General features: G+C 44.7%; 2 protein-coding genes across 2 annotated transcripts; one reads left to right on the top strand and one right to left on the bottom strand.

The window, feature by feature from the left end:
- Positions 1 to 521: 521 nt before the first annotated feature.
- Positions 522 to 20,323, bottom strand: LOC311113122 (uncharacterized protein). Its single transcript, XM_084156273.1, has 13 exons — positions 20,231 to 20,323; positions 16,732 to 16,843; positions 16,165 to 16,226; positions 15,799 to 15,934; positions 15,472 to 15,546; positions 15,133 to 15,387; positions 14,913 to 14,970; positions 13,846 to 14,804; positions 12,387 to 12,484; positions 9,385 to 10,287; positions 7,673 to 7,811; positions 7,278 to 7,379; positions 522 to 3,600 (listed from the first exon to the last, which is right to left on the bottom strand). The coding sequence occupies exons 2-13, from the start codon at positions 16,813 to 16,815 to the stop codon at positions 3,193 to 3,195; spliced, it is 3,279 nt and encodes a 1,092-aa protein (XP_084012399.1). The 5' UTR covers positions 16,816 to 16,843; positions 20,231 to 20,323; the 3' UTR covers positions 522 to 3,192.
- A 988-nt stretch (positions 20,324 to 21,311) lies between these two features.
- LOC311112626 (uncharacterized protein) lies at positions 21,312 to 22,522 on the top strand (the record flags this gene model as incomplete). Its single annotated transcript, XM_084155773.1, has 2 exons — positions 21,312 to 22,048; positions 22,345 to 22,522. Coding segments are annotated over exons 1-2 (336 nt in total), but the record flags the coding sequence as incomplete, so codon positions are not given.
- Positions 22,523 to 25,988: the final 3,466 nt, after the last annotated feature.

The following is a 25,988-nucleotide window of genomic DNA, read 5'->3' as shown; positions in this document are numbered from 1 at the left end:
AGCCAGCTAATGTAGTTAGCCGGCTAGCTAGCTAACGTAGCAAGTCTAATGGAGTCCATTTTGCTGTGCTCCCCGTCCTTGTCTACTACAACAACAACAACAACTCCATTCATATCAAACAGCAGCCTACCTGTTGGTTGATCATTGTAGCCTACACCTTCTCATTTAGCAAAACTGAATTCAATCATTTTAATTCCATTTTTAGCGTTGATTAGAAATCTCCCACTTCACTTGCTCCACTCTGACCACAGATGTGAAAAGGTGTGTTGGCTACCTTTATGGGCAGCGCTCATAAAAACTGTCATAACACTTCAAATGGTCTGTCCTTGTAGGCTATGAGGCAATGTCACACATACTTGGATTTCATATTTAGCCTTTTCATTGAAATAGGCCTATATTTTTTTTATTCCTTCTCAAAAATGACCGCTCTCAAGTAATCTAATACTAAACGTCCCGTTCTGATATGAAAATAACCGTGCCCATCCCTAAAACACACAAGAAACCATCTGAACAGGAGCTCATATTTTCTACGTGACAGAACGGTTTATTGACCAACAGTATAACCTGAAGTAACGCTAACTTATTCAGGTACAGTAAAATGACAACTGTAAAAAAAAAAACAGATCTAAAAAGGTCGAGTAACAACAAACAATCTACCTCACGGTGTCAAACCAAAGTGTGTTTCCGTTTAAAACCGTTCACACAACAGTACGTGTCTCTGTGTGTCAGTATGTAATAGCAATTGGCAGTGTCACCTTGCCGCAGCTGAAAATAGCACTAAGAAAAGATAAACACCACATACAGTATATCAGAGGTTGTAACATAATGCTGTCTGGGCCTGGGTTGAAACATAATGCTGTCTGGGCCTGGGTTGAAACATAATGCTGTCTGGGCCTGGGTTGAAACATAATGCTGTCTGGGCCTGGGTTGAAACATAATGCTGTCTGGTCCTGGGTTGAAACATAATGCTGTCTGGTCCTGGGTTGAAACATAATGCTGTCTGGGCCTGGGTTGAAACATAATGCTGTCTGGGCCTGGGTTGAAACGTAACGCTGTCTGGGCCTGGGTTGAAACATAATGCTGTCTGGGCCTGGGTTGAAACATAATGCTGTCTGGGCCTGGGTTGAAACATAATGCTGTCTGGGCCTGGGTTGTAACATAATGCTGTCTGGGCCTGGGTTGAAACATAATGCTGTCTGGTCCTGGGTTGAAACATAATGCTGTCTGGGCCTGGGTTGAAACATAATGCTGTCTGGGCCTGGGTTGAAACATAATGATGTCTGGTCCTGGGTTGAAACATAATGCTGTCTGGTCCTGGGTTGAAACATAATGCTGTCTGGGCCTGGGTTGAAACATAATGCTGTCTGGGCCTGGGTTGAAACATAATGCTGTCTGGGCCTGGGTTGAAACATAATGCTGTCTGGGCCTGGGTTGAAACATAATGCTGTCTGGGCCTGGGTTGAAACATAATGCTGTCTGGGCCTGGGTTGAAACATAATGATGTCTGGTCCTGGGTTGAAACATAATGCTGCCTGGCCCTGGGGTTTACAACCAGGAGCAGTGATGGCTATTGGACGGAGAGACCTGAAGCGTATACTATTGGCCCCCCCTGGCTAAAGCAGAAGCTAACGTGGCTATTAGGCTTTGTATGGCAGGGAAAGAGTTCAAGCAAAGTCAAATCCAGGTCATGTAGAATCCAGTCTAGACATCATCACCGTTAAACTATACAACATGAAGTACAGTATTTAAGAGAACGTACAAGGTATAAAAAAAACAATCAGAAAAGTAAAAACATTTGTATACAGGAACTATTCTAGGTTTTTATAGCACCAGGAAGGAGAGTAACAGTCAGTGGATCCTATCAGTGGGATTCTTTCTAAAGGAGGACACAGCGCAGGTCTACCTGTCCTTAGGACACCAGAGTCCACTTGGCAGGTCTACCTGTCCTTAGGACACCAGAGTCCACTTGGCAGGTCTACCTGTCCTCAGGACACCAGAGTCCACTTGGCAGGTCTACCTGTCCTTAGGACACCAGAGTCCACTTGGCAGGTCTACCTGTCCTTAGGACACCAGAGTCCACTTGGCAGGTCTACCTGTCCTTAGGACACCAGAGTCCACTTGGCAGGTCTACCTGTCCTTAGGACACCAGAGTCCACTTGGCAGGTCTACCTGTCCTCAGGACACCAGAGTCCACTTGGCAGGTCTACCTGTCCTCAGGACACCAGAGTCCACTTGGCAGGTCTACCTGTCCTTAGGACACCAGAGTCCACTTGGCAGGTCTACCTGTCCTCAGGACACCAGAGTCCACTTGGCAGGTCTACCTGTCCTCAGGACACCAGAGTCCACTTGGCAGGTCTACCTGTCCTTAGGACACCAGAGTCCACTTGGCAGGTCTACCTGTCCTCAGGACACCAGAGTCCACTTGGCAGGTCTACCTGTCCTTAGGACACCAGAGTCCACTTGGCAGGTCTACCTGTCCTTAGGACACCAGAGTCCACTTGGCAGGTCTACCTGTCCTTAGGACACCAGAGTCCACTTGGCAGGTCTACCTGTCCTTAGGACACCAGAGTCCACTTGGCAGGTCTACCTGTCCTCAGGACACCAGAGTCCACTTGGCAGGTCTACCTGTCCTCAGGACACCAGAGTCCACTTGGCAGGTCTACCTGTCCTTAGGACACCAGAGTCCACTTGGCAGGTCTACCTGTCCTTAGGACACCAGAGTCCACTTGGCAGGTCTACCTGTCCTTAGGACACCAGAGTCCACTTGGCAGGTCTACCTGTCCTTAGGACACCAGAGTCCACTTGGCAGGTCTACCTGTCCTTAGGACACCAGAGTCCACTCGTCCTTTTCCGTTGCAAAAAAACCCCGTCTGTGCTACATTTTTGAAACGGGTGTGCACCAATGAATATGGGGTGAGGAGGTTGTCCAAATATTCTGAGTGGACAAGGGGAGGGTTTAGAAACATAACCCCAGTTGGACAGCTGGTACGTTCCATTTCCACCCCTCTGATTCTGAGTTGGTATGTTCCATTTCCACCCCTCTGATTCTGAGTTGGTATGTTCCATTTCCACCCCTCTGATTCTGAGTTGGTATGTTCTACCCCCCCCCAGGTACAGATCTAGGACCAGATTCCCTCCTCCAATCCTAACCTTCGACCCATTAGTGGCGAAAATTGTAAAACTGCACCAAGATCAGTGTCTAGGGGCAACTTCACCCTGCTCCGTTCTCCCAGTGGACCTCAGGGTGATCCTAGTGGAGTTTGCAGCTTCCATCCTTAGCACCTCCTCTGGCACCTCCTCTTCCTCCTTCTCTGTCACAACCTCCTTTTGAGTCTCCCCCTTCTCTCCTCCCCTCCTCTCCTCCAGTTGACTCATCCTCCTGCGGACCTCCTGCAGCACCTCTCCTCTCCTCCTCTGTTTCTCCCTCCATCTCTCCACCCTCTCTTCCTCCTCCCTCTCTTTCTCCTCCAGGAGCGAGCGGAGGAACTCTGGGCTGATGACTTCATCCTTGTCGTTAACCAATAGGAAGGCGTTCTTGAAGCGGTTGTAGAGCATCGACGCCTTGTCCATCACGTCCTGGTTACTGCGGAAACGGCGCATCTGGGAAACACAGTTGTGGTTAGGAGGTGTGTACGTGGTAAAGGAGTGAATAGTGTGTGTGGTTTTGGATGTACAGTGAGGGAAAAAAGTATTTGATCCCCTGCTGATTTTGTACGTTTGCCCACTGATAAAGACATGATCAGTCTATAATTTTAATGGTAGGTTTATTTGAACAGTGAGAGACAGAATGACAACCACAACAATCCAGAAAAACGCATGTCAAAAATGTTATAAATGGATTTGCATTTTAATGAGGGAAATAAGTATTTGACCCCTCTGCAAAACATGACTTAGTACTTGGTGGCAAAACCCTTGTTGGCAATCACAGAGGTCAGACGTTTCTTGTAGTTGGCCACCAGGTTTGCACACATCTCAGGAGGGATTTTGTTCCACTCCTCTTTGCAGATCTTCTCCAAGTCATTAAGGTTTCGAGGCTGACGTTTGGCAACTCGAACCTTCAGCTCCCTCCACAGATTTTCTATGGGATTCAGGTCTGGAGACTGGCTAGGCCACTCCAGGACCTTCATGTGCTTCTTCTTGAGCCACTCCTTTGTTGCCTTGGCCGTGTGTTTTGGGTCATTGTCATGCTGGAATACCCATCCACGACCCATTTTCAATGCCCTGGCTGAAGGAAGGAGGTTCTCACCCAAGATTTGACGGTACATGGCCCCGTCCATCGTCCCTTTGATGCGGTGAAGTTGTCCTGTCCCCTTAGCAGAAAAACACCCCCAAAGCATAATGTTTCCACCTCCATGTTTGACGGTGGGGATGGTGTTCTTGGGGTCATAGGCAGCATTCCTCCTCCTTCAAACACGGCGAGTTGAGTTGATGCCAAAGAGCTCGATTTTGGTCTCATCTGACCACAACACTTTCACCCAGTTCTCCTCTGAATCATTCAGATGTTCATTGGCAAACTTCAGACGGCCCTGTATATGTGCTTTCTTGAGCATGGGAACCTTGCGGGCACTGCAGGATTTCAGTCCTTCATGGCGTAGTATGTTATCAATTGTTTTCTTGGTGACTATGGTCCCAACTGCCTTGAGATCATTGACAAGATCCTCCCGTGTAGTTCTGGACTGATTCCTCACCGTTCTCATGATCATTGCAACTCCACGAGGTGAGATCTTGCATGGAGCCCCAGGCCGAGGGAGATTGACAGTTCTTTTGTGTTTCTTCCATTTGCAAATAATCGCACCAACTGTTGTCACCTTCTCACCAAGCTGCTTGGCGATGGTCTTGTAGCCCATTCCAGCCTTGTGTAGGTCTACAATCTTGTCCCTGACATCCTTGGAGAGCTCTTTGGTCTTGGCCATGGTGGAGAGTTTGGAATCTGATTGATTGATTGCTTCTGTGGACAGGTGTCTTTTATACAGGTAACAAACTGAGATTAGGAGCACTCCCTTTAAGAGTGTGCTCCTAATCTCAGCTCGTTACCTGTATAAAAGACACCTGGTAGCCAGAAATCTTTCTGATTGAGAGGGGGTCAAATACTTATTTCCCTCATTAAAATGCAAATCAATTTATAACATTTTTGACATGCGTTTTTCTGGATTTTGTTGTTGTTATTCTGTCTCTCACTGTTCAAATAAACCTACCATTAAAATTATAGACTGATCATTTCTTTGTCAGTGGGCAAACGTACAAAATCAGCAGGGGATCAAATACTTTTTTCCCTCACTGTATTATCACATTTCATACAAATGTTATGTACATAGAAGCTGCTATCATCACATTTCATACAAACGTTATGTACATGGTCCTCTGTAGCTCAGCTGGTAGAGCACGGCGCTTGTAACGCCAAGGTAGTGGGTTCGATCCCCGGGACCACCCATACACAAAAATGTATGCACGCACGACTGTAAGTCGCTTTGGATAAAAGCGTCTGCTAAATGGCATATTATTTATTTATATTATATTTATTACATAGAAGCTGCTATCATCACATTTCATACAAATGTTATGTACATAGAAGCTACTATCATCACATTTCATCCAAATGTTATGTACATAGAAGCTGCTATCATCACATTTCATACAAATGTTATGTACATAGAAGCTACTATCATCACATTTCATCCAAATGTTATGTACATAGAAGCTACTATCATCACATTTCATACAAATGTTATGTACATAGAAGCTACTACAGTGAGGGATAAAAGGATTAGAAGCTGCTATCATCACTACAGGAAATAAGACTAAGAACAACACCAACCTGTATGTCAGGTGGTTATTGGATGTACAGTGCATTGGGAAAGTATTCAGACCCCTTGACTTTTTCCACATTTTGTTACGTTACAGCCTTATTCTAAAATGGAGACTCGGAATTGAGCTCAGGTACATCCTGTTTCCATTGATCATCCTTGAGATGTTTCTACAACTTGATTGGAGTCCACCTGTGGTAAATTCAATTGATTGGACATGATTTGGAAAGGCACACACCTGTCTATATAAGGTCCCACAGTTGACAGTGCATGTCAGAGCAAAAAACCAAGCCATGAGGTCGAAGGAATTGTCCCTAGAGCTCTGAGACAGGATTGTGTCGAGGCACAGATCTGGGGAAGGGTACCAAAACATTTCTGCATCATTGAAGGTCCCCAAGAACACAGTGGCCTCCATCATTCTTAAATGGAAGAAGTTTGGAACCACCAAGACTCTTCCTAGAGCTGGCCGCCCGGCCAAACTGAGCAATCGGAGGAGAAGGGCCTTGGTCAGGGAGGTGACCAAGAACCCGATGGTCACTCTGACAGAGATCCAGAGTTCCTCTGTGGAGATGGGAGAACCTTCCAGAAGGACAACCATCTCTGCAGCTCTCCAACAATCAGGACTTTATGGTAGAGTAGCCAGACGGAAGCCACTCCTCAGTAAAAGGCACATGACCGCCTGCTTGGAGTTTGCCAAAGGCACCTAAAGATTCTCAGACCAAGATTGAACTCTTTGGCCTGAATGTCAAGCGTCACGTCTGGAGGAAACCTGGCACCATCCCTACGGTGAAGCATGGTGGTGGCAGCATCATGCTGTGGGGATGTTTTTCAACAGCAGGGACTGGGAGACTAGTCAGAATCTGCTCCAGAGCACTCAGGACCTCAGACTGGGGTGAAGGTTCACCTTCCAACAGGACAACGACCCTAAGCACACAGTCAAGACAACGCAGGAGTGGCTTCAGGACAAGTCTCTGAATGTCCTTGAGTGGCCCATTCAGAGCCCAGACTTGAACCCGATCGAACATCTCTGGAGAGACCTGAAAATAGCTGTGCAGCAACGCTCCCCATCCAACCTGACAGAGCTTGAGAGGATCTGCAGAGAAGAATGGGAGAAACTCCCCAAATACAGGTGTGCCAAGCTTGTAGCGTCATACCCAAGAAGACTCGATGCTGTAATCACTGCCAAAGGTGCTTCAATAAAGTTCTGAGTAAAGGGTCTGAATACTTATGTATATGTGATATTTTAGTTTTTAATTTTTAATAAATGTGCAAACATTTCTAAAAATATATGTTTTCTCTTTGTCACTATGGGGTATTGTTTGTAGATTGATGAGGGGAAAAAAACGATGTAATCCATTTTAGAATAAGGCTGTATCGTAACAATGTGGAAAAAGTGAAGGGGTCTGAATACTTTCCGAATGCACTGTATGTCAGGTGTGTGTGGTTATTGTATGTATGTGACAGCAGTCTTACCTTTCTGAGCGTAGTGATGAGTTCACTGTGTCTCTGGACATGCTGTGATGTTACATACACCATACTGAGTTGATCAAGGGCAATCAGACACTTACAAATGTCCTGAGAGAGAGAGAGACAGAGACAGAGACACAGAGAGAGAGACAGAGAGAGAGACAGAGAGAGAGAGCGAGAGAGACAGAGAGACAGAGAGAGACAGAGAGACAGAGAGAGACAGAGAGAGAGGAGACAGAGAGAGAGAGAGACAGAGAGAGACAGAGAGAGACAGAGAGACATAGAGAGAGAGAGAGAGACAGAGAGAGAGAGAGACTCGTTACATAGACCATAGTGAGTTGGTCCAGGGCTGACTAATGTCCTTATGGATGGGGGGGTAAACCGTTCCATGTGTGACTCACAGGGTTGTCCGTCTTCAGAGAGATGCGTATATCTCCGTGTATCCTGTGTAGGGTAGAGTCTGTTAGAGTGAAAGAGTCTATAGCCGTCTGTAGTTTAGACACACCGTCCGTCTTCTGGTCGTCACCTAGTACACCTCTCCTGATAGAGACAGAGAGACAACCACAATACAATGGTTAGTTATGATCACTGACAGACAGAAAGACAGGTACAGGAGAGAGAGACAGGTACAGGAGAGAGAGACAGGTACAGGAGAGAGAGACAGGTACAGGAGAGAGAGACAGGTACAGGAGAGAGACAGGCAGGTACAGGAGAGAGACAGGCAGGTACAGGAGAGAGACAGGCAGGTACAGGAGAGAGACAGACAGGCACAGGAGAGAGAGGCAGGTACAGGAGAGAGAGACAGGTACAGGAGAGAGAGACAGGTACAGGAGAGAGAGACAGGTACAGGAGAGAGACAGACACGTACAGGAGAGAGAGACAGGTACAGGAGAGAGACAGACAGGCACAGGAGAGAGACAGGCAGGCAGGTACAGGAGAGAGAGACAGGTACAGGAGAGAGAGGCAGGTACAGGAGAGAGAGACAGGTACAGGAGAGAGAGACAGGTACAGGAGAGAGAGACAGGTACAGGAGAGAGACAGACACAGGAGAGACAGGTACAGGAGAGAGACAGGCAGGCAGGTACAGGAGAGAGAGACAGACACGTACAGGAGAGAGAGAGACAGGTACAGGAGAGAGAGACAGGTACAGGAGAGAGAGACAGGTACAGGAGAGAGACAGACAGGTACAGGAGAGAGACAGACAGGTACAGGAGAGAGAGAGGCAGGTACAGGAGAGAGAGAGACAGGTACAGGAGAGAGAGACAGGTACAGGAGAGAGACAGACAGGTACAGGAGAGAGAGAGACAGGCAGGTACAGGAGAGAGAGAGACAGGCAGGTACAGGAGAGAGAGAGACAGGTACAGGAGAGAGAGAGACAGGCAGGTACAGGAGAGAGACAGGTACAGGAGAGAGAGAGGCAGGTAAAGGAGAGAGAGACAGGTACAGGAGAGAGAGACAGGTACAGGAGAGAGAGACAGGTACAGGAGAGAGACAGACAGGTACAGGAGAGAGACAGGCAGGTACAGGAGAGAGACAGGTACAGGAGAGAGAGAGAGAGAGGCAGGTAAAGGAGAGAGAGACAGGTACAGGAGAGAGAGACAGGTACAGGAGAGAGAGACAGGTACAGGAGAGAGAGACAGGCAGGTACAGGAGAGAGACAGGTACAGGAGAGAGAGAGGCAGGTACAGGAGAGAGAGACAGGTACAGGAGAGAGAGACAGGTACAGGAGAGAGAGACAGGTACAGGAGAGAGAGACAGGCAGGTACAGGAGAGAGACAGGTACAGGAGAGAGAGAGGCAGGTAAAGGAGAGAGAGACAGGTACAGGAGAGAGAGACAGGCAGGTACAGGAGAGAGACAGGTACAGGAGAGAGACAGGCAGGTAAAGGAGAGAGAGACAGGTACAGGAGAGAGAGAGGCAGGTAAAGGAGAGAGACAGACACAGGAGAGACAGACAGACACAGGAGAGACAGACAGACACGTACAGGAGAGAGACAGACACAGGAGAGACAGACAGACACGTACAGGAGAGAGACAGACAGGTACAGGAGAGAGACAGGTACAGGAGACACAGGCAGACAGAAAGACAGACAGGTTATTCGTTCATGTACTCACTGAGGTGATTTAGTCTCCTCCTCCTGTCGTGTCTCTACTGGAGGTGAACTATCAGTCTCCTCCTGTCGTGTCTCTACTGGAGGTGAACTATCAGTCTCCTCCTGTGGTGTCTCTACTGGAGGTGAACTATCAGTCTCCTCCTGTCGTGTCTCTACTGCAGGTGAACTATCAGTCTCCTCCTGTGGTGTCTCTACTGGAGGTGACCCATCAGTCTCCTCCTGTCGTGTCTCTACTGGAGGTGAACTATCAGTCTCCTCCTGTGGTGTCTCTACTGGAGGTGGACTATCAGGCTCCACTTTCTTGGCTTCTGATTTCTTATCCCCCACTCTGGTTAAATCTGATTTCTTAGCCCCCACTCTGGTTAAATCTGATTTCTTAGGCCCCACTCTGGTTAAATCTGATTTCTTAGGCCCCACTCTGGTTAAATCTGATTTCTTAGCCCCCACTCTGGTTAATTCTGATTTCTTAGCCCCCACTCTGGTTAAATCTGATTTCTTAGCCCCCACTCTGGTTAATTCTGATTTCTTAGCCCCCACTCTGGTTAAATCTGATTTCTTAGCCCCCACTCTGGTTAAATCTGATTTCTTATCCCCCACTCTGGTTAAATCTGATTTCTTAGCCCCCACTCTGGTTAAATCTGATTTCGTAGCCCCCACTCTGGTTAAATCTGATTTCTTAGCCCCCACTCTGGTAAATTCTGATTTCTTAGCCCCCACTCTGGTCAATTCTGATTTCTTTTCTACTTTCTTCTCTTCTGGTTTCTTACGTTCAGTTTTTTTACCTTCCGATTTTTTCGTACTTTTCGTACTTTCCACCTTCTTATCCGTTTTCTTGCTCTCTGCTTTTCTGTCCCTTTTCTGACCCCCTGACTTTCCTCCCTCCACCCTCTTCCCTCCATCTCTCCTGAAAAAAAGACAAAAACAAAAGCGGATTATTTCAGAGTAGTGTGTATGTGCTCTCAATAGTGTGTGAGGTGTGTACTCACGGAGCGATGTTGTGGCAGTGTGTGTGAGGTGTGTACTCACAGAGCGATGTTGTGGCAGTGTGTGTGAGGTGTGTACTCACAGAGCGATGTTGTGGCAGTGTGTGTGAGGTGTGTACTCACGGAGCGATGTTGTGGCAGTGTGTGTGAGGTGTGTACTCACAGAGCGATGTTGTGGCAGTGTGTGTGTGTGAGGTGTGTACTCACGGAGCGATGTTGTGGCAGTGTGTGTGAGGTGTGTACTCACAGAGCGATGTTGTGGCAGTGTGTGTGTGTGTGTGAGGTGTGTACTCACAGAGCGATGTTGTGGCAGTGTGTGTGAGGTGTGTACTCACGGAGCGATGTTGTGGCAGTGTGTGTGAGGTGTGTACTCACAGAGCGATGTTGTGGCAGTGTGTGTGTGTGTGTGAGGTGTGTACTCACAGAGCGATGTTGTGGCAGTGTGTGTGAGGTGTGTACTCACGGAGCGATGTTGTGGCAGTGTGTGTGTGAGGTGTGTACTCACGGAGCGATGTTGTGGCAGTGTGTGTGAGGTGTGTACTCACAGAGCGATGTTGTGGCAGTGTGTGTGAGGTGTGTACTCACGGAGCGATGTTGTGGCAGTGTGTGTGAGGTGTGTACTCACGGAGCGATGTTGTGGCAGTGTGTGTGAGGTGTGTACTCACAGAGCGATGTTGTGGCAGTGTGTGTGAGGTGTGTACTCACGGAGCGATGTTGTGGCAGTGTGTGTGAGGTGTGTACTCACGGAGCGATGTTGTGGCAGTGTGTGTGAGGTGTGTACTCACAGAGCGATGTTGTGGCAGTGTGTGTGAGGTGTGTACTCACGGAGCGATGTTGTGGCAGTGTGTGTGTACTCACGGAGCGATGTTGTGGCAGTGTGTGTGTGTGAGGTGTGTACTCACGGAGCGATGTTGTGGCAGTGTGTGTGTGTGAGGTGTGTACTCACGGAGCGATGTTGTGGCAGTGTGTGTGAGGTGTGTACTCACAGAGCGATGTTGTGGCAGTGTGTGTGTGAGGTGTGTACTCACAGAGCGATGTTGTGGCAGTGTGTGTGAGGTGTGTACTCACGGAGCGATGTTGTGGCAGTGTGTGTGAGGTGTGTACTCACAGAGCGATGTTGTGGCAGTGTGTGTGTGTGTGTGAGGTGTGTACTCACAGAGCGATGTTGTGGCAGTGTGTGTGAGGTGTGTACTCACGGAGCGATGTTGTGGCAGTGTGTGTGTGTGAGGTGTGTACTCACGGAGCGATGTTGTGGCAGTGTGTGTGAGGTGTGTACTCACAGAGCGATGTTGTGGCAGTGTGTGTGAGGTGTGTACTCACGGAGCGATGTTGTGGCAGTGTGTGTGAGGTGTGTACTCACGGAGCGATGTTGTGGCAGTGTGTGCGAGGTGTGTACTCACAGAGCGATGTTGTGGCAGTGTGTGTGAGGTGTGTACTCACGGAGCGATGTTGTGGCAGTGTGTGTGAGGTGTGTACTCACGGAGCGATGTTGTGGCAGTGTGTGTGAGGTGTGTACTCACAGAGCGATGTTGTGGCAGTGTGTGTGAGGTGTGTACTCACGGAGCGATGTTGTGGCAGTGTGTGTGAGGTGTGTACTCACAGAGCGATGTTGTGGCAGTGTGTGTGTGTGAGGTGTGTACTCACGGAGCGATGTTGTGGCAGTGTGTGTGAGGTGTGTACTCACAGAGCGATGTTGTGGCAGTGTGTGTGTGTGTGTGAGGTGTGTACTCACAGAGCGATGTTGTGGCAGTGTGTGTGAGGTGTGTACTCACGGAGCGATGTTGTGGCAGTGTGTGTGAGGTGTGTACTCACAGAGCGATGTTGTGGCAGTGTGTGTGTGTGTGTGAGGTGTGTACTCACAGAGCGATGTTGTGGCAGTGTGTGTGAGGTGTGTACTCACGGAGCGATGTTGTGGCAGTGTGTGTGAGGTGTGTACTCACAGAGCGATGTTGTGGCAGTGTGTGTGAGGTGTGTACTCACAGAGCGATGTTGTGGCAGTGTGTGTGAGGTGTGTACTCACGGTGTGAGGCTCTGTCTCCTCAGACCCTTCCCTGCAGTGAGGAGGCCTTGTAGAGACTTCAGGACACTCGCTCTCCTGGCCGCGAGACGACGCCGACGCTGCGCGCACACACACACACAACACGGACAGGATGAGACTTCACTAACAGGATATTACATCACCACTAGTATTGGACAGTAGGCGTGGTCTGCATTTCAAATGGCACCCTCTGGTCAAAAGTAGACATAGAATCACTGGTCACTTTAATAATGTTTACATACCGCTTTACTCATCTCATATGTATATACTGTATTCTATTCTACTGTATTTTAGATTTGAAAGTAGGGATATATAGGGAACTAGTGTTGCACGGTATACACAAACTTCTGTACTTCGATACCAGAGAATGAAAAACGGTTCGGTACTTCTGTCAAATGGGTCTCGCAGATCAAGCCTGCTAGCCTGCACTGGGAGTCTGGTCTGCATCGTGTTGGCTCCCCACCCTGCCTGCTAGCCTGCACTGGGAGTCTGGTCTGCATCGTGTTGGCTCCCCACCCTGCCTGCTAGCCTGCACTGGGAGTCTGGTCTGCATCGTGTTGGCTCCCCACCCTGCCTGCTAGCCTGCACTGGGAGTCTGGTCTGCATCGTGTTGGCTCCCCACCCTGCCTGCTAGCCTGCACTGGGAGTCTGGTCTGCATCGTGTTGGCTCCCCACCCTGCCTGCTAGCCTGCACTGGGAGTCTGGTCTGCATCGTGTTGGCTCCCCACCCTGCCTGCTAGCCTGCACTGGGAGTCTGGTCTGCATCGTGTTGGCTCCCCACCCTGCCTGCTAGCCTGCACTGGGAGTCTGGTCTGCATCGTGTTGGCTCCCCACCCTGCCTGCTAGCCTGCACTGGGAGTCTGGTCTGCATCGTGTTGGCTCCCCACCCTGCCTGCTAGCCTGCACTGGGAGTCTGGTTAATCATCTTCTTGATATGCCACACCTGTCAGGTGGATGGATTATCTTGGCAAAGGAGAAATGCTCACTAACAGGGATGTAAACAAATTTGTGCACAATATTTGAGAGAAAGCTTTTTGTGCGTATGGACATTTTTGGGATCTTTTATTTCGAACCCTTTACATGTTGAGTTCATATTTTGGTTCAGTGTATAATTGATTGATTATATTATTGATTAATTAATGTATACATGGCTGTTTCTGAAAAATGTAGATGTAAAAAATATCTAGCGTCATGATCTTGAACTCAAGACGCCCAACGATTGAAGAGAGCCGTAGCTGAGTTTATCTGTCTGGATCAAGGGCCATTCTGGGACTTTGGTTAATACGCCTTCTTCTTTTTGCCGTGGTATCGTTTCCCGGTCTAATGTCGTGACTGTATCGAGTATTGGGAAACTAAACCTGGTGTTGCTGTCAATATTCTAGTATGGTGACACCACTACAGGGATGTCATTTCAGATTTAGACCTGTAAGTTTGGACTCACCTCCTCATCCGGACCAGGACTGTTCCCTGTGACAGTATTGGTCACCTCCTCATCCTGACCAGGACTGTTCTCTGTGACAGTATTGGTCACCTCCTCATCCTGACCAGGACTGTTCTCTGTGACAGTATTGGTCACCTCCTCATCCGGACCAGGACTGCTCTCTGTGACAGTATTGGTCACCTTCACATCATTATCCTCTTCTCTCTTCATCGGCTCAGGTGGACACTCCTTTTTCTTGGTGCTCTCTACTTTCCTTCCCTTCACTGGTACCCCCTCCTCCTCCTCCTCGTTCCCCTCTTTCCTTCCCTTCACTGGTACCCCCTCCTCCTCCTCCTTGTTCCCCTCTTTCCTTCCCTTCACTGGTACCCCCTCCTCCTCCTCCTCCTCGTTCCCCTCTTTCCTTCCTTTCACTGGTACCCCCTCCTCCTCCTCCTCGTTCCCCTCTTTCTTTCCCTTCACTGGTACCCCCTCCTCCTCCTCCTCCTCGTTCCCCTCTTTCCTTCCTTTCACTGGTACCCCCTCCTCCTCCTCCTCGTTCCCCTCTTTCTTTCCCTTCACTGGTACCCCCTCCTCCTCCTCCTCGTTCCCCTCTTTCCTTCCTTTCACTGGTACCCCCTCCTCCTCCTTGTTCCCCTCTTTCTTTCCCTTCACTGGTACCCCCTCCTCCTCCTCGTTCCCCTCTTTCCTTCCCTTCACTGGTACCCCCTCCTCCTCCTCGTTCCCCTCTTTCTTAACCTCTTCCTTGTGGATTACTTCTTTGTCTCTTTCTAAACTTTCCAGCTCACTCGTCTTACTGACTTCGGTCTTTCCTTCTTCAACACCAACTTCCTTGGTCTTCCTGCTCTCCTCTTTCTCTCCTTCATCCTCCCTTCTCCTCTTCATCCCTCTACTCTGCTCCTCTCTCTCGCCCTTTGGAGTGGAGGAGCTTTTCTCCTCAGCCGATCTTGTCTTCTTGCTGGCTGTGGAGACCAGAACAGGGGGCGGACATTTTTAGAATCACTGTCCCATGTCACCACATTGATATGATTGATACAAAATGGCTGAGAGCTAGCGGTGATGTTCTTTACCGGGTGGGCTTACAGCTGGACTGGCTGGGGCCGTCTTCTGCCCCTGGACAGGCTCATACTGGGGAGAGCGCATTCCAATCAATGACTCAATCTAATGACATTTATTAGCATAGCAGAGGTTATTGGTCTTTAAATTGATTTATAAAGCCCTTTATACATCAGCAGTTAAAAATCCTTCATACTTCTATATTTCAGACATAAATGTACTTTCCCTCCACACCTTTTTCCTTTTCTCAACTCTTGTGTTGGTCGGTGTGTCAGCTTCCTGTTGGCCGTCGGCAGATGGTTTTTTGTTTCCCGGGGCCGCCCTGTTTCCCGGGGCCGCGCCCCCGTTTCCCGGGGCTGCCCTGTTTCCCGGGGCCGCCCTGTTTCCCGGGGCCGCCCTGTTTCCCGGGGCCGTCACTGCCACTGTCTTGTTAGTCTTCGCTTGTGTTTTCGGGGCCTGTTTCGGGGCCTGTTTCGGGGCGGTGGCCATCTGTAAGTTGAAGTCAAAAACAGACAAATGATTTTCTACTGTTATATAGCTACTGTCTGTATCAGAGCTGGACAGTTGACTGACTCGGACTGGTGCAGATGTCTTGGTCTGGTCTGGCTTGTTCTCTGCTTGCTCCTTTTTGACTGGGGTAGCACCCACCTGTTTCAGACAGAGAAACAGGGACTGAGCTGAGAACAAGAGGGATTACAACTCACTACATGGAGGTGTGTCTGTCAGAGAGTGTGTCTATGTGAGGGAGAGAGTGTGAGAGTGTATGTGAGAGAGGGAGAGAGAGAGAGTTTGTGCCTGTGTGAAAGAGAGAAAGAGAAAGAGGGAGAAAGAGAGAGTGAGAGAGAGTGTGTGAAAGAGAGAGAGAGAGAGAGAGGGAGAGAGAGTGTGTGTCCTCCTTACCTTGGGTTTGCTGCCTACTCTGGGAGAGTTCTCTATCTCCCACATGCCCTCTGTGAAGCCTCTGATGCGCACTCCTTTTCCATATCTGCCCTTGTTCCCGACGTAGGGCACTATATTTTCAGGGGGTATGAACGCTCTGGGGACGACAGAAGACTTAGTCCACAAACAAGAACAGATTGACAAAAAACCAAGCATCATCAAATTCACATTTTGGTCATTTATCAGACGCTCTCATCTAGAGTGACTTACAGTCAGTGAAGACTAATGACGCCTTACCAATTGGAGACTACTAGCGTCTAAGTAGCAACTATAAAACGTCTTCCCGTTCTGTAAACCGTATCAGTATATTCACCCTCTTCTACTTACGTCTGGTGGGTTCCAAAGAAGAACACCGGAACCTTCTTCTTAGAGCCCTCGCCCTTAGCGATCTGCAACAGTAACAGACACTATTGGCTGGCTATCTGTAGGATTAACACCGATACTATTGGCTATCTGTAGGATTAACACCGATACTATTGGCTATCTGTAGGATTAACACCGATACTATTGGCTATCTGTAGGATTAACACCGATACTATTGGCTGGCTATCTGTAGGATTAACACCGATACTATTGGCTGGCTATCTGTAGGATTAACACCGATACTATTGGCTGGCTATCTGTAGGATTAACACCGATACTATTGGCTATCTGTAGGATTAACACCGATACTATTGGCTGTCTGTAGGATTATCACCGATACTACTGTTTGCTTGTCTCGACCGTCGCCTCTCCCGAAACCGTTGGGGAGTTGCAGTGATGAGACAAAATCGTAACTGGCAATTGGATATCACGAAATTGGGGGAGAAACATTGGGGTAAAAACATAAAAGGTTGTCAACGACATTGGGACACTACATAGTGCATCACCAGACAGTCAGAGTGTCAGACTCACCCTGGCCGGCCAGTGGGGGAAGCCCCTCATCTTGGCGAAGACCAAGTCCCCAGGCTGGAACCTGTCTGCTGCCTTGCCTGGCATCCTGCTTCAACACCAACTCCTTCTCATACTGGGGAGAGGAGAGGAGGGACATTATGTTCCCGTAGAGAGATCAGCTTACAAGACAGACACATTGCTAAATACCAGTAGAGGAGAGGTGGTTGGAGGAGAGAGTTGGTTTGCAAAACAAGGCATAATTTTAAAAAAAGGGGCAATCTTCAGTTGCTACATAAATGTTGACATTAATTAATGATATAAATCCATTGATTCTTGAAGAATATAACTTTCTCATGAGCTTAGTTCAACTGTGGAACCCTATCAGAACCCAGGCTAGCCAAGTCAGCCTTCAACAGGAAGTGAAATGGTAAATAGAGAGACCATGTAAAGACGTTAACAGAGTAGCCAGGTCAAACACATTTTCACCATTTCATATCATCGAAATCAAATCACAGGACGTTTTTTTGGGGCTCATTCAGTAGTTTTTACCTGATAAAGTAGAATCCTGTTAAAAAGGACCATTTATATTCCTAAAACATACATTGAAATTGATACTGTTGCTGCTTCCTGTTGTCATGGCTTTGTGATTTATGTCAGAGTGTCATAACACCGGTTTTAAATGTCCAAATTCATAAATCAATGTTGTGATATTTTTTTTATAGACCAATACATAAAAGTTACTCCCTACACACACACACACACGTCACACTTGTGTTCTAGGGCTATATATATATAAAGAAAGAAAGAAAGAAAGAAATGGGCTGTATATAAAAAATATTCCCGACAGAAAATATAGATCTTTGTCGACCGAGAGTCATTTGTTCTTCCAACCAATCGGGTGAATTTTTTTTACGTGTATTTTTCCAGATATAGACTATACTGCATGTAGGCTTCATCATTTATATGTTTTAATATAATCCACTATATGTAGGCTACTGAGCTCGTCTGATGCTTTAAGCGTTGTGATTAAAAAGACAAATGACTGAAGAGTGAGCCAGAGATCAATATAGCCTAACCAGAAGGGGGGGGGGGGCTGTTCCCAACCCTCCTCCTCCCACTGCCCGCTGCTCGTCTTCACAGATTCTGCCATTTTGCTCCTGAAACAGCCGGTAATAGGCTACACCAGGGGTCGGCAACCTTTTCCATTTGGAGTGCCAAGTTACCGTACCATTTCTACCGATCTGCGTGCCAGTTATGATTTTCATATGCACATTTTCGTGGAACATTTAATTTTATTATTATAATCTTCATGTCTCAAAATCAATGTCATGTGGTTAATAAAAATTATATCTAAATGAAAACGATACAAATCTAAAAGTAACTTCTATTGCCATTGCCAATATGTAAAAATAGCTTACATAAACCAACAAATAAAAACATTGCAGCCCGCAGGTAGAAAATATCCTGATAAAAACAAATATCCTATAAATCACATTGGCTACGCATGGCCTGTCTGCAACGAACTTGCAACGTTGTATCAACTATCAACTGGGTCCAGCCCAACAAACTTGAAACATTGTATCAACTATCAACTGGGTCCAGCCCAACAAACTTGAAACATTGTATCAACTATCAACTGGGTCCAGCCCAACAAACTTGAAACATTGTATCAACTATCAACTGGGTCCAGCCCAACGAACTTGAAACATTGTATCAACTATCAACTGGGTCCGGCCCAACGAACTTGAAACATTGTATCAACTGGGTCCGGCCCAAGGCTTGTGCTAGAAAACTTGCAACATTGTATCAAATATTCTGGGCCCTCAGAGTTTCCTGTCAGTGAGCTCCAGGCAGACAGACACAGCTGGAGGCTATTTGCACAAGGGATAAGAAGTAATCAGGTAGGACTATTTTATGACTTTTCCACCAGATCAGAGCATTACATGTTTTCCCCCTTTAATGCTGAGTGGTTATCGAAAGGGAGAGAGCTGAAAATATTTTTCAAATAGGCTACGGTGAGGAACTATTGTCATTCTAAATGGATGTAAAAACAGACTTAGTTGACTTGCTTTTTGAGGCGAGGAAAATATTACTTTGAGAAGCTCCACAGTGATGGTGAGTTAAGACAATCATAAATAGTATCAGATCCCCAAATGGGCACATTTATAAGCCTACATTTGGCAGGCCAGGTAGCCATTGCCCGTCTCTGTGGACGAATCCATTGCCCGTCTCTGTGGACGAATCCATTGCCCGTCTCTGTGGACGAATCCATTGCCCGTCTCTGTGGACGAATCCATTGCCCGTCTCAGTGGACTAATCCATTGCCCGTCTCTGTGGACTAATCCATTGCCCGTCTCTGTGGACTAATCCATTGTGGAGGCACACTAGTATCATCAGTAGTATGCCGTTAATTCCCATAATTTTGAATCTACAATGTTTGGTTACAATAATTTCTGTTAATGCATTCAGTTTATTATTATTGTTATTATTATTATTGTTATTATTATTATTACAGTCTTACTGTTGTCATTGTAGGAGTGGACACATTGTTTGCGGAGTGCACCATCTAGGCTACACTTGTGAGGAAAAGTTTGGTTTATTTCATTCCATTTACGAGTTTTGTTTGGAGCGCTCCTGTCAATCTTGAGTAAGGACACGCACCTGCTTACTCATATAACTAGGCCATTTCTGGGATCTTTTATGTCAGCTCATGAAACACGGGACCAACGTTTATATTTTTGTTCAGTACATGTCCTAACTCAACATCAAATAGACTTCTAAAAAAATAACAGTCACTTCGGTAGAACGTTTATTTTGATTGGCGATTTTCTGCAATGATCAAAAGTCCCATCAAGTGGCCTGATTTTTTAGATGTGTCCAACTGTCCATTTAAACAGGATTACTAGGTAAATCGTTATTGCAAAGCATGTGAACGAATTATTATATTAATCTGACTAACCGTACTCATTGACAGTCAAGAGGCCCCCCGCTCTTCCCACGGGGGGCCAGTATAAAAAAATATGTATTCACTAACTGTAAGTCGCTCTGGATAAGAGCGTCTGCTAAATGACTAAAATGTAAATGTAAATGTAAGAGTATGGGAGGTTTGGGAGCCATTGTCAGAAAGTGAGAAGGCGATCCACCAGCCGCCCTTCCTTCACTCACCAGCTAGCGAGAAGAACTGGAAGTAGTGCAATAATAACATTTAATGGTCAATCAATTTCATGTTTAAGTGGCAGCCTTCATATTACACCCTCGTAGACTGTCAAGTTTATTAGTTAGGAGCTCACAATGTGCTTGATTCTTTCGCGTATTTTTTTTTTGCTTAGATAGCTAGCTAACGTTAAATGTTTACAAAGAGGCTAGCTGAAGCTAGCAAGTCGAGTCGAGGGTCTCATTGAAAACGGAACATCTTTGCATCTTTTTCTCAGTTATTAAATTGCTAACGTTGCCACAATAATACACTGCAGCTAGGTTGTCTAGTAAAAAAAAAATGCATGGGTATTGTTAAAATTCTTACCAGAAAACAACTGGACACGAACTGTAAAGGAGAGCTTGTATCTCGCAGCTGGACTCGAACCTGTGTGAAGCTAGACACCACAACGAATTAGCCGCAATAGTGAAATTAGCGGGCCGCCTTCAAAATAAAAGTATCCAATTGAAAGCGATTCAAACGGATACAAATAGTGTAATCATGACACATTTTCACTAGATAATGTTAAACAAAGTTTGGAATGTTGTTATATACATTTTTTTTTAAACGACAATAATTAGTTAATTTGACACAAAACAGTACAAATCTGTAGATGTATGTATTAAGACTTTAAAATTGCACTGGGGTCATACTTCAATCATCCTTATGTGGCTAGCTTCACACAGGTCTCCCGCCCTCGGCTGAACTGGGTCAGCGCTAGACGGGATCCAGCTTTTGTCAAATTAACGTCAAAAGTTGTTGTTTATTGCATTTCACCTAACCCTAACCCTTTTCCCAAACGTAACCTAATTATCCTAACCTGCTAAGTTAATTATCCTAACCGGCTGCGTAAATTTTCCTAACCTACTACTACGAAATGTCAAAGCTCACGTTAATTTGACATGGATTCCTTCTAGCCGTTATGGCTGCCGTACCACGAGGGCAAGGCGGGGGGGACATGCCTCGCAGTATGAAAAGGTTGTGTCCGTTTTTTAAAGGCCAGGACATAACGTTAAATATAAAACTAATGCATACCAGTTGAACTTTTTAGCCAGAGCTGGAGATTAAACGAAACTTTACTCACAGAGTTTCTAAATCTGTACTGTCTTTGCTTTACTCGTCTCGAATCCCCCTTCATAATTATTATTTTTTAATTCAATTTTAAATTACAACACAATAACAAATAAACATAGGACATCACTACACATAGATTTTCTTCTTATGAAACAAATAAAGCAAATAAACAAAAATAAACAGATAATAAATAAATACAAATAAAACTTCAGAAACATTTTGTTGTTTACACCCCCCCCCCCCCCCCCCCCCTTAAACGCGTCAGAGGCCTGTTCGGCCAATCGAAGGGCTAGAATGGAGAGGGAAGTGACGTACGAATACAAACGGCAAAGATGGCGTCACATTCAAACGGATATTGAGACAAACATCTGTAAGTTCCTATTTAAACGTACTAAACTGTCGTAACTTGATCGCTACTGAGTTGTATAAAGTATAAAACATTATTGTTATTTCAGAAGTTCTTACATGTGTTGTCCAAAATGTACTTATTTGACCGCTTCGACAGCGAACCTCTTGTTTTGGACAAAGCGGTCGTGCTGGCAAGGCAACGTTAGCTAAGCAACCTACCTCAGCTATCTCAAGGGTCTCTGGCTAGCAAACAAACTATCTGCTGGTTTACTGTCAAGCTAGAGAAGAAGCTATCCAATATTAGCTAGCTAAATATTCTTATACCAGTGTGACCTATCTAGTTAACTGGTAGTAACTGGCTATCTTAGCTCATCGCCTTTAGGGTTAGGGTTAAGGTAAATATAACATGAAAGGTAAACAAAACATGATTGTGTTTCCAAGGCTACAAATAGGCTTTTAGCTAACCAAATATTTGCATTATTGGTTGTGTAATACACTCGCAGGGGACAACAGACAGACTAGAATCAAAAAGGTCTGGACAGAGTATCCTCTCTGACCCGGCATTATGCCAACGGAAGGACCAGCGGCAGTCACCTCGGAGCGTCCTCGGCATCATGACCGGCCCAGACGGAAGGACAGTGTGCAGTCCAAGCCATCCCTGCGAGCCTCTCACCCCCGACCAGCGGCTACTGCAGCCAAGAGCTGCGAGGATGAGATCAACAGGTATATAGGAACTTTTGATCTACCGGTAGACCTAGCCAACGTCTTTTTAAATGGTCTAAAAAGCCAAAATATTACATTTGTAAAATATGTTTAAATGTAGATATAATAGTTATTAATAAATAATCAATAGATGTTTAAAGACACAGATAAACAGTAGTTGTGTAAAAAGCCAACACATTGTACTGTTGTCTAAATCAATAGATATTTAAATGTAGGTATAGTTATGGATGCATGCCAATAACCTAGATGTTTACACACAATTCTAACTTTGTATAACTAATTTCTCTGTGTTTCAGACTGAAGGAGATAATCTGTGCTCTGCAGGCTGAGCGTCAGCAACAGCGCTCCAGGGAAGAGGAGGGGGACGGGCTGGGGGGTGTTAGACTGGGACCGCGGGGCCCCGAGGAGCTACGATGGAGGATCAACCAGCTGGAGAGAGACAAGCTGGAACTAACCGCCAAACACAATGAACAGGTACTGTAGACCTACCCTCACTTTTGTAACTCAAAACACAAATCTACTGTATAATAACTACACTTTTATAACACAATACAATATCAATACTACTGTATAGTAACTACACTTTTATAACACAATACAATATCAATACTACTGTATAATAACTGCAATTTTATAACACAATACAATACTACTGTATACTAATTACACTTTTATAACACAATACAATATCAACACTACTGTATAATAACACAATACAATATCAATACTACTGTATAATAACTACACTTTTATAACACAATACAATATCAATACTACTGTATAGTAACTACACTTTTATAACACAATACAATATCAATACTACTGTATAATAACTACAATTTTATAACACAATACAATACTACTGTATACTAATTACACTTTTATAACACAATACAATATCAACACTACTGTATAATAACACAATACAATATCAATACTACTGTATAATAACTACACTTTTATAACACAATGCAATACTACTGTATAATAACTACGCTTTTATAACACAATGCAATACTACTGTATAATAACTACGCTTTTATAACACAATACAATATCAATACTATTGTATAATAACTACACTTTTATAACACAATACAATATCAATACTACTGTATAATAACTACACTTTTATAACACAATGCAATACTACTGTATAATAACTACGCTTTTATAACACAATACAATATCAATACTACTGTATAATAACACAATACAATATCAATACTATTGTATAATAACTACACTTTTATAACACAATACAATATCAATACTACTGTATAATAACTACACTTTTATAACACAATACAATATCAATACTATTGTATAATAACTACACTTTTATAACACAATACAATATCAATACTATTGTATAATAACTACACTTTTATAACACAATACAATATCAATACTATTGTATAATAACTACACTTTTATAACACAATACAATATCAATACTACTGTATAATAACTACACTTTTATAACACAATACAATATCAATACTATTGTATAATAACTACACTTTTATAACATAATACAATATCAATACTATTGTATAATAACTACACTTTTATAACACAATACAATATCAATACTACTGTATAATAACTACACTTTTATAACACAATACAATATCAATACTACTGTATAATAACTACACTTTTATAACACAATACAATATCAATACTACTGTATAATAACTACACTTTTATAACACAATACAATATCAATACTACTGTATAATAACACAATACAATATCAATACTACTGTATAATAACACAATACAATATCAATACTACTGTATAATAACACAATACAATATCAATATTACTGTATAATAACACAATACAATATCAATACTACTGTATAATAACTACACTTTTATAACACAATACAATATCAATATTACTGTATAATGACTACACTATCATAACACAATACAATATCAATACTACTGTATAATGACTACACTATCATAATACAATACAATATCAATATTACTGTATAATAACTACACTTTTATAACAATACAATATCAATATTGCTGTATAATGACTACACTTTTATAACACAATACAATATCAATATTACTGTATAATAACACAATACAATATCAATATTACTGTATAATAACACAATACAATATCAATACTACTGTATAATAACACAATACAATATCAATACTACTGTATAATGACTACACTATCATAACACAATTCCACTGCTATGTACAGTACCAGTCTAAAGTTTGGACACACCTACTCATTCAAGGGTTTTTCTTAATTTTTACTGTTTTCTACATTGTAGAATAATAGTGATGACATCAAAACTATGAAATAACACATATGGAATCATGTAGTAACCCTAAAAAGGTCTTAAACAAATCAAAATATATTATATATTTGAGATTCTTCAGAGTAGCCACTGTGACGAGGACTGAGGATACGCAGACATCAACAATGTAAAGGTTTTACTGAACACTGAGCAAGAGAACAACAAAGAGCGAGGACACGACAAGACACTAACAATCACACACAACACAACACTGAACAGTCCAGGGCTATATAGGGGTGGTGATGAGATGATGAGGTGCAGGTGCGCTGGAGGTGATTAGGGTGCGTTGGGTTTCCATTCCGGTGTTGCAGAGGTGGTGCGCTCAGACCGGTGGCTCAGTAGACCGTCAAATCAGAGCGCCGGAGGGGCGCAACGGGAGGAGACGTGACAGCCACCCTTGCTTTGCACACTCTTGGCATTCTCTCAACCATTTTCATGAGGTAGTCACCTGGAATGTATTTCAATTCACAAGGTGTGCCTTGTTAAAAGTTAATTTGTGGAATTTCTTTCCATCTTAATGCGTTTGAGCCAATCAGTTGTGTTGTGACAAGGTAGGGGGGGGGTATACAGAAGATAGCCCTATTTGGTAAAAGACCAAGTCCATATTATGGCAAGAACAGCTCAAATAAGCATTACTTTAAGACATGAAGGTCAGGCAATATGGAACATTTCAAGAACTTTGTAAGTTTCTTCAAGTGCAATCGCAAAAACAATCAAGCGCTATAATGAAACTGGCTCTCATGAGGACCGCCACAGGAAAGGAAGACCCAGAGTTACCTCTGCTGCAGAGGACAAGTTCATTAGAGTTAACTGTACCTCAGATTGTAGCCCAAATAAATGCTTCACAGAGTTCAAGTAACAGACACATCCCAACACAACTGTTCAGAGGAGACTGTGTGAATCAGGCCTTCATGGTCGAATTTCTGCAAAGAAACCACCACTAAAGGACACCAATAAGAAGAAGAGACTTGCTTGAGCCAAGAAACACGAGCAATGGACATTAGACCGGTGGAAATCTGTCCTTTGGTCTGATGAGTCCAAATTAGAATTTTTGGTTCCAACCGCTGTGTCTTTGTGGTGTGGGTGAACGGATGATCTCCGCATGTGTAGTTCCCACCGTGAAGCATGGAGGAGGTGGTGTTATGGTGTGGGGGAGCTTTGCTGGTGACACTGACTGTGATTTATTTAGAATTCAAGGCACACTTAACCAGCATGGCTACCACAGCATTCTGCAGCGATACGCCATCCCATCTGGTTTGCGCTTAGTGGGACTATCATTCGTTTTTCAACTGGACAATGACCCAACACAACTCCAGGCTGTGTAAGGGCTATTTGACCAAGGAGAGTGATGGAGTGCCGCATCAGATGACCTGGCCTCCACAATCCCCCGACCTCAACCCATTTGAGATGGTTTGGGATGAGTCGGACCGCAGAGTGAAGGAAAAGCAGCCAACAAGTGCTCAGCATATGTGGGAACTCCTTCAAGACTGTTGGAAAAGCATTCCTCATGAAGCTGGTTGAGAGAATGCCAACACTGTGCAAAACTGTCATCAAAGCAAAGGGTGGCTATTTGAAGAATCTCAAATATAAAATATATTTGGATT

This window comes from Coregonus lavaretus, assembly GCF_964263955.1.
Source record: "Coregonus lavaretus genome assembly, chromosome: 39".
In the NCBI taxonomy this organism is placed as follows: domain Eukaryota; kingdom Metazoa; phylum Chordata; class Actinopteri; order Salmoniformes; family Salmonidae; genus Coregonus; species Coregonus lavaretus.
Note: the sequence above shows the minus strand (reverse complement) of the source record. Positions and strands in the feature narration are given on the sequence as shown.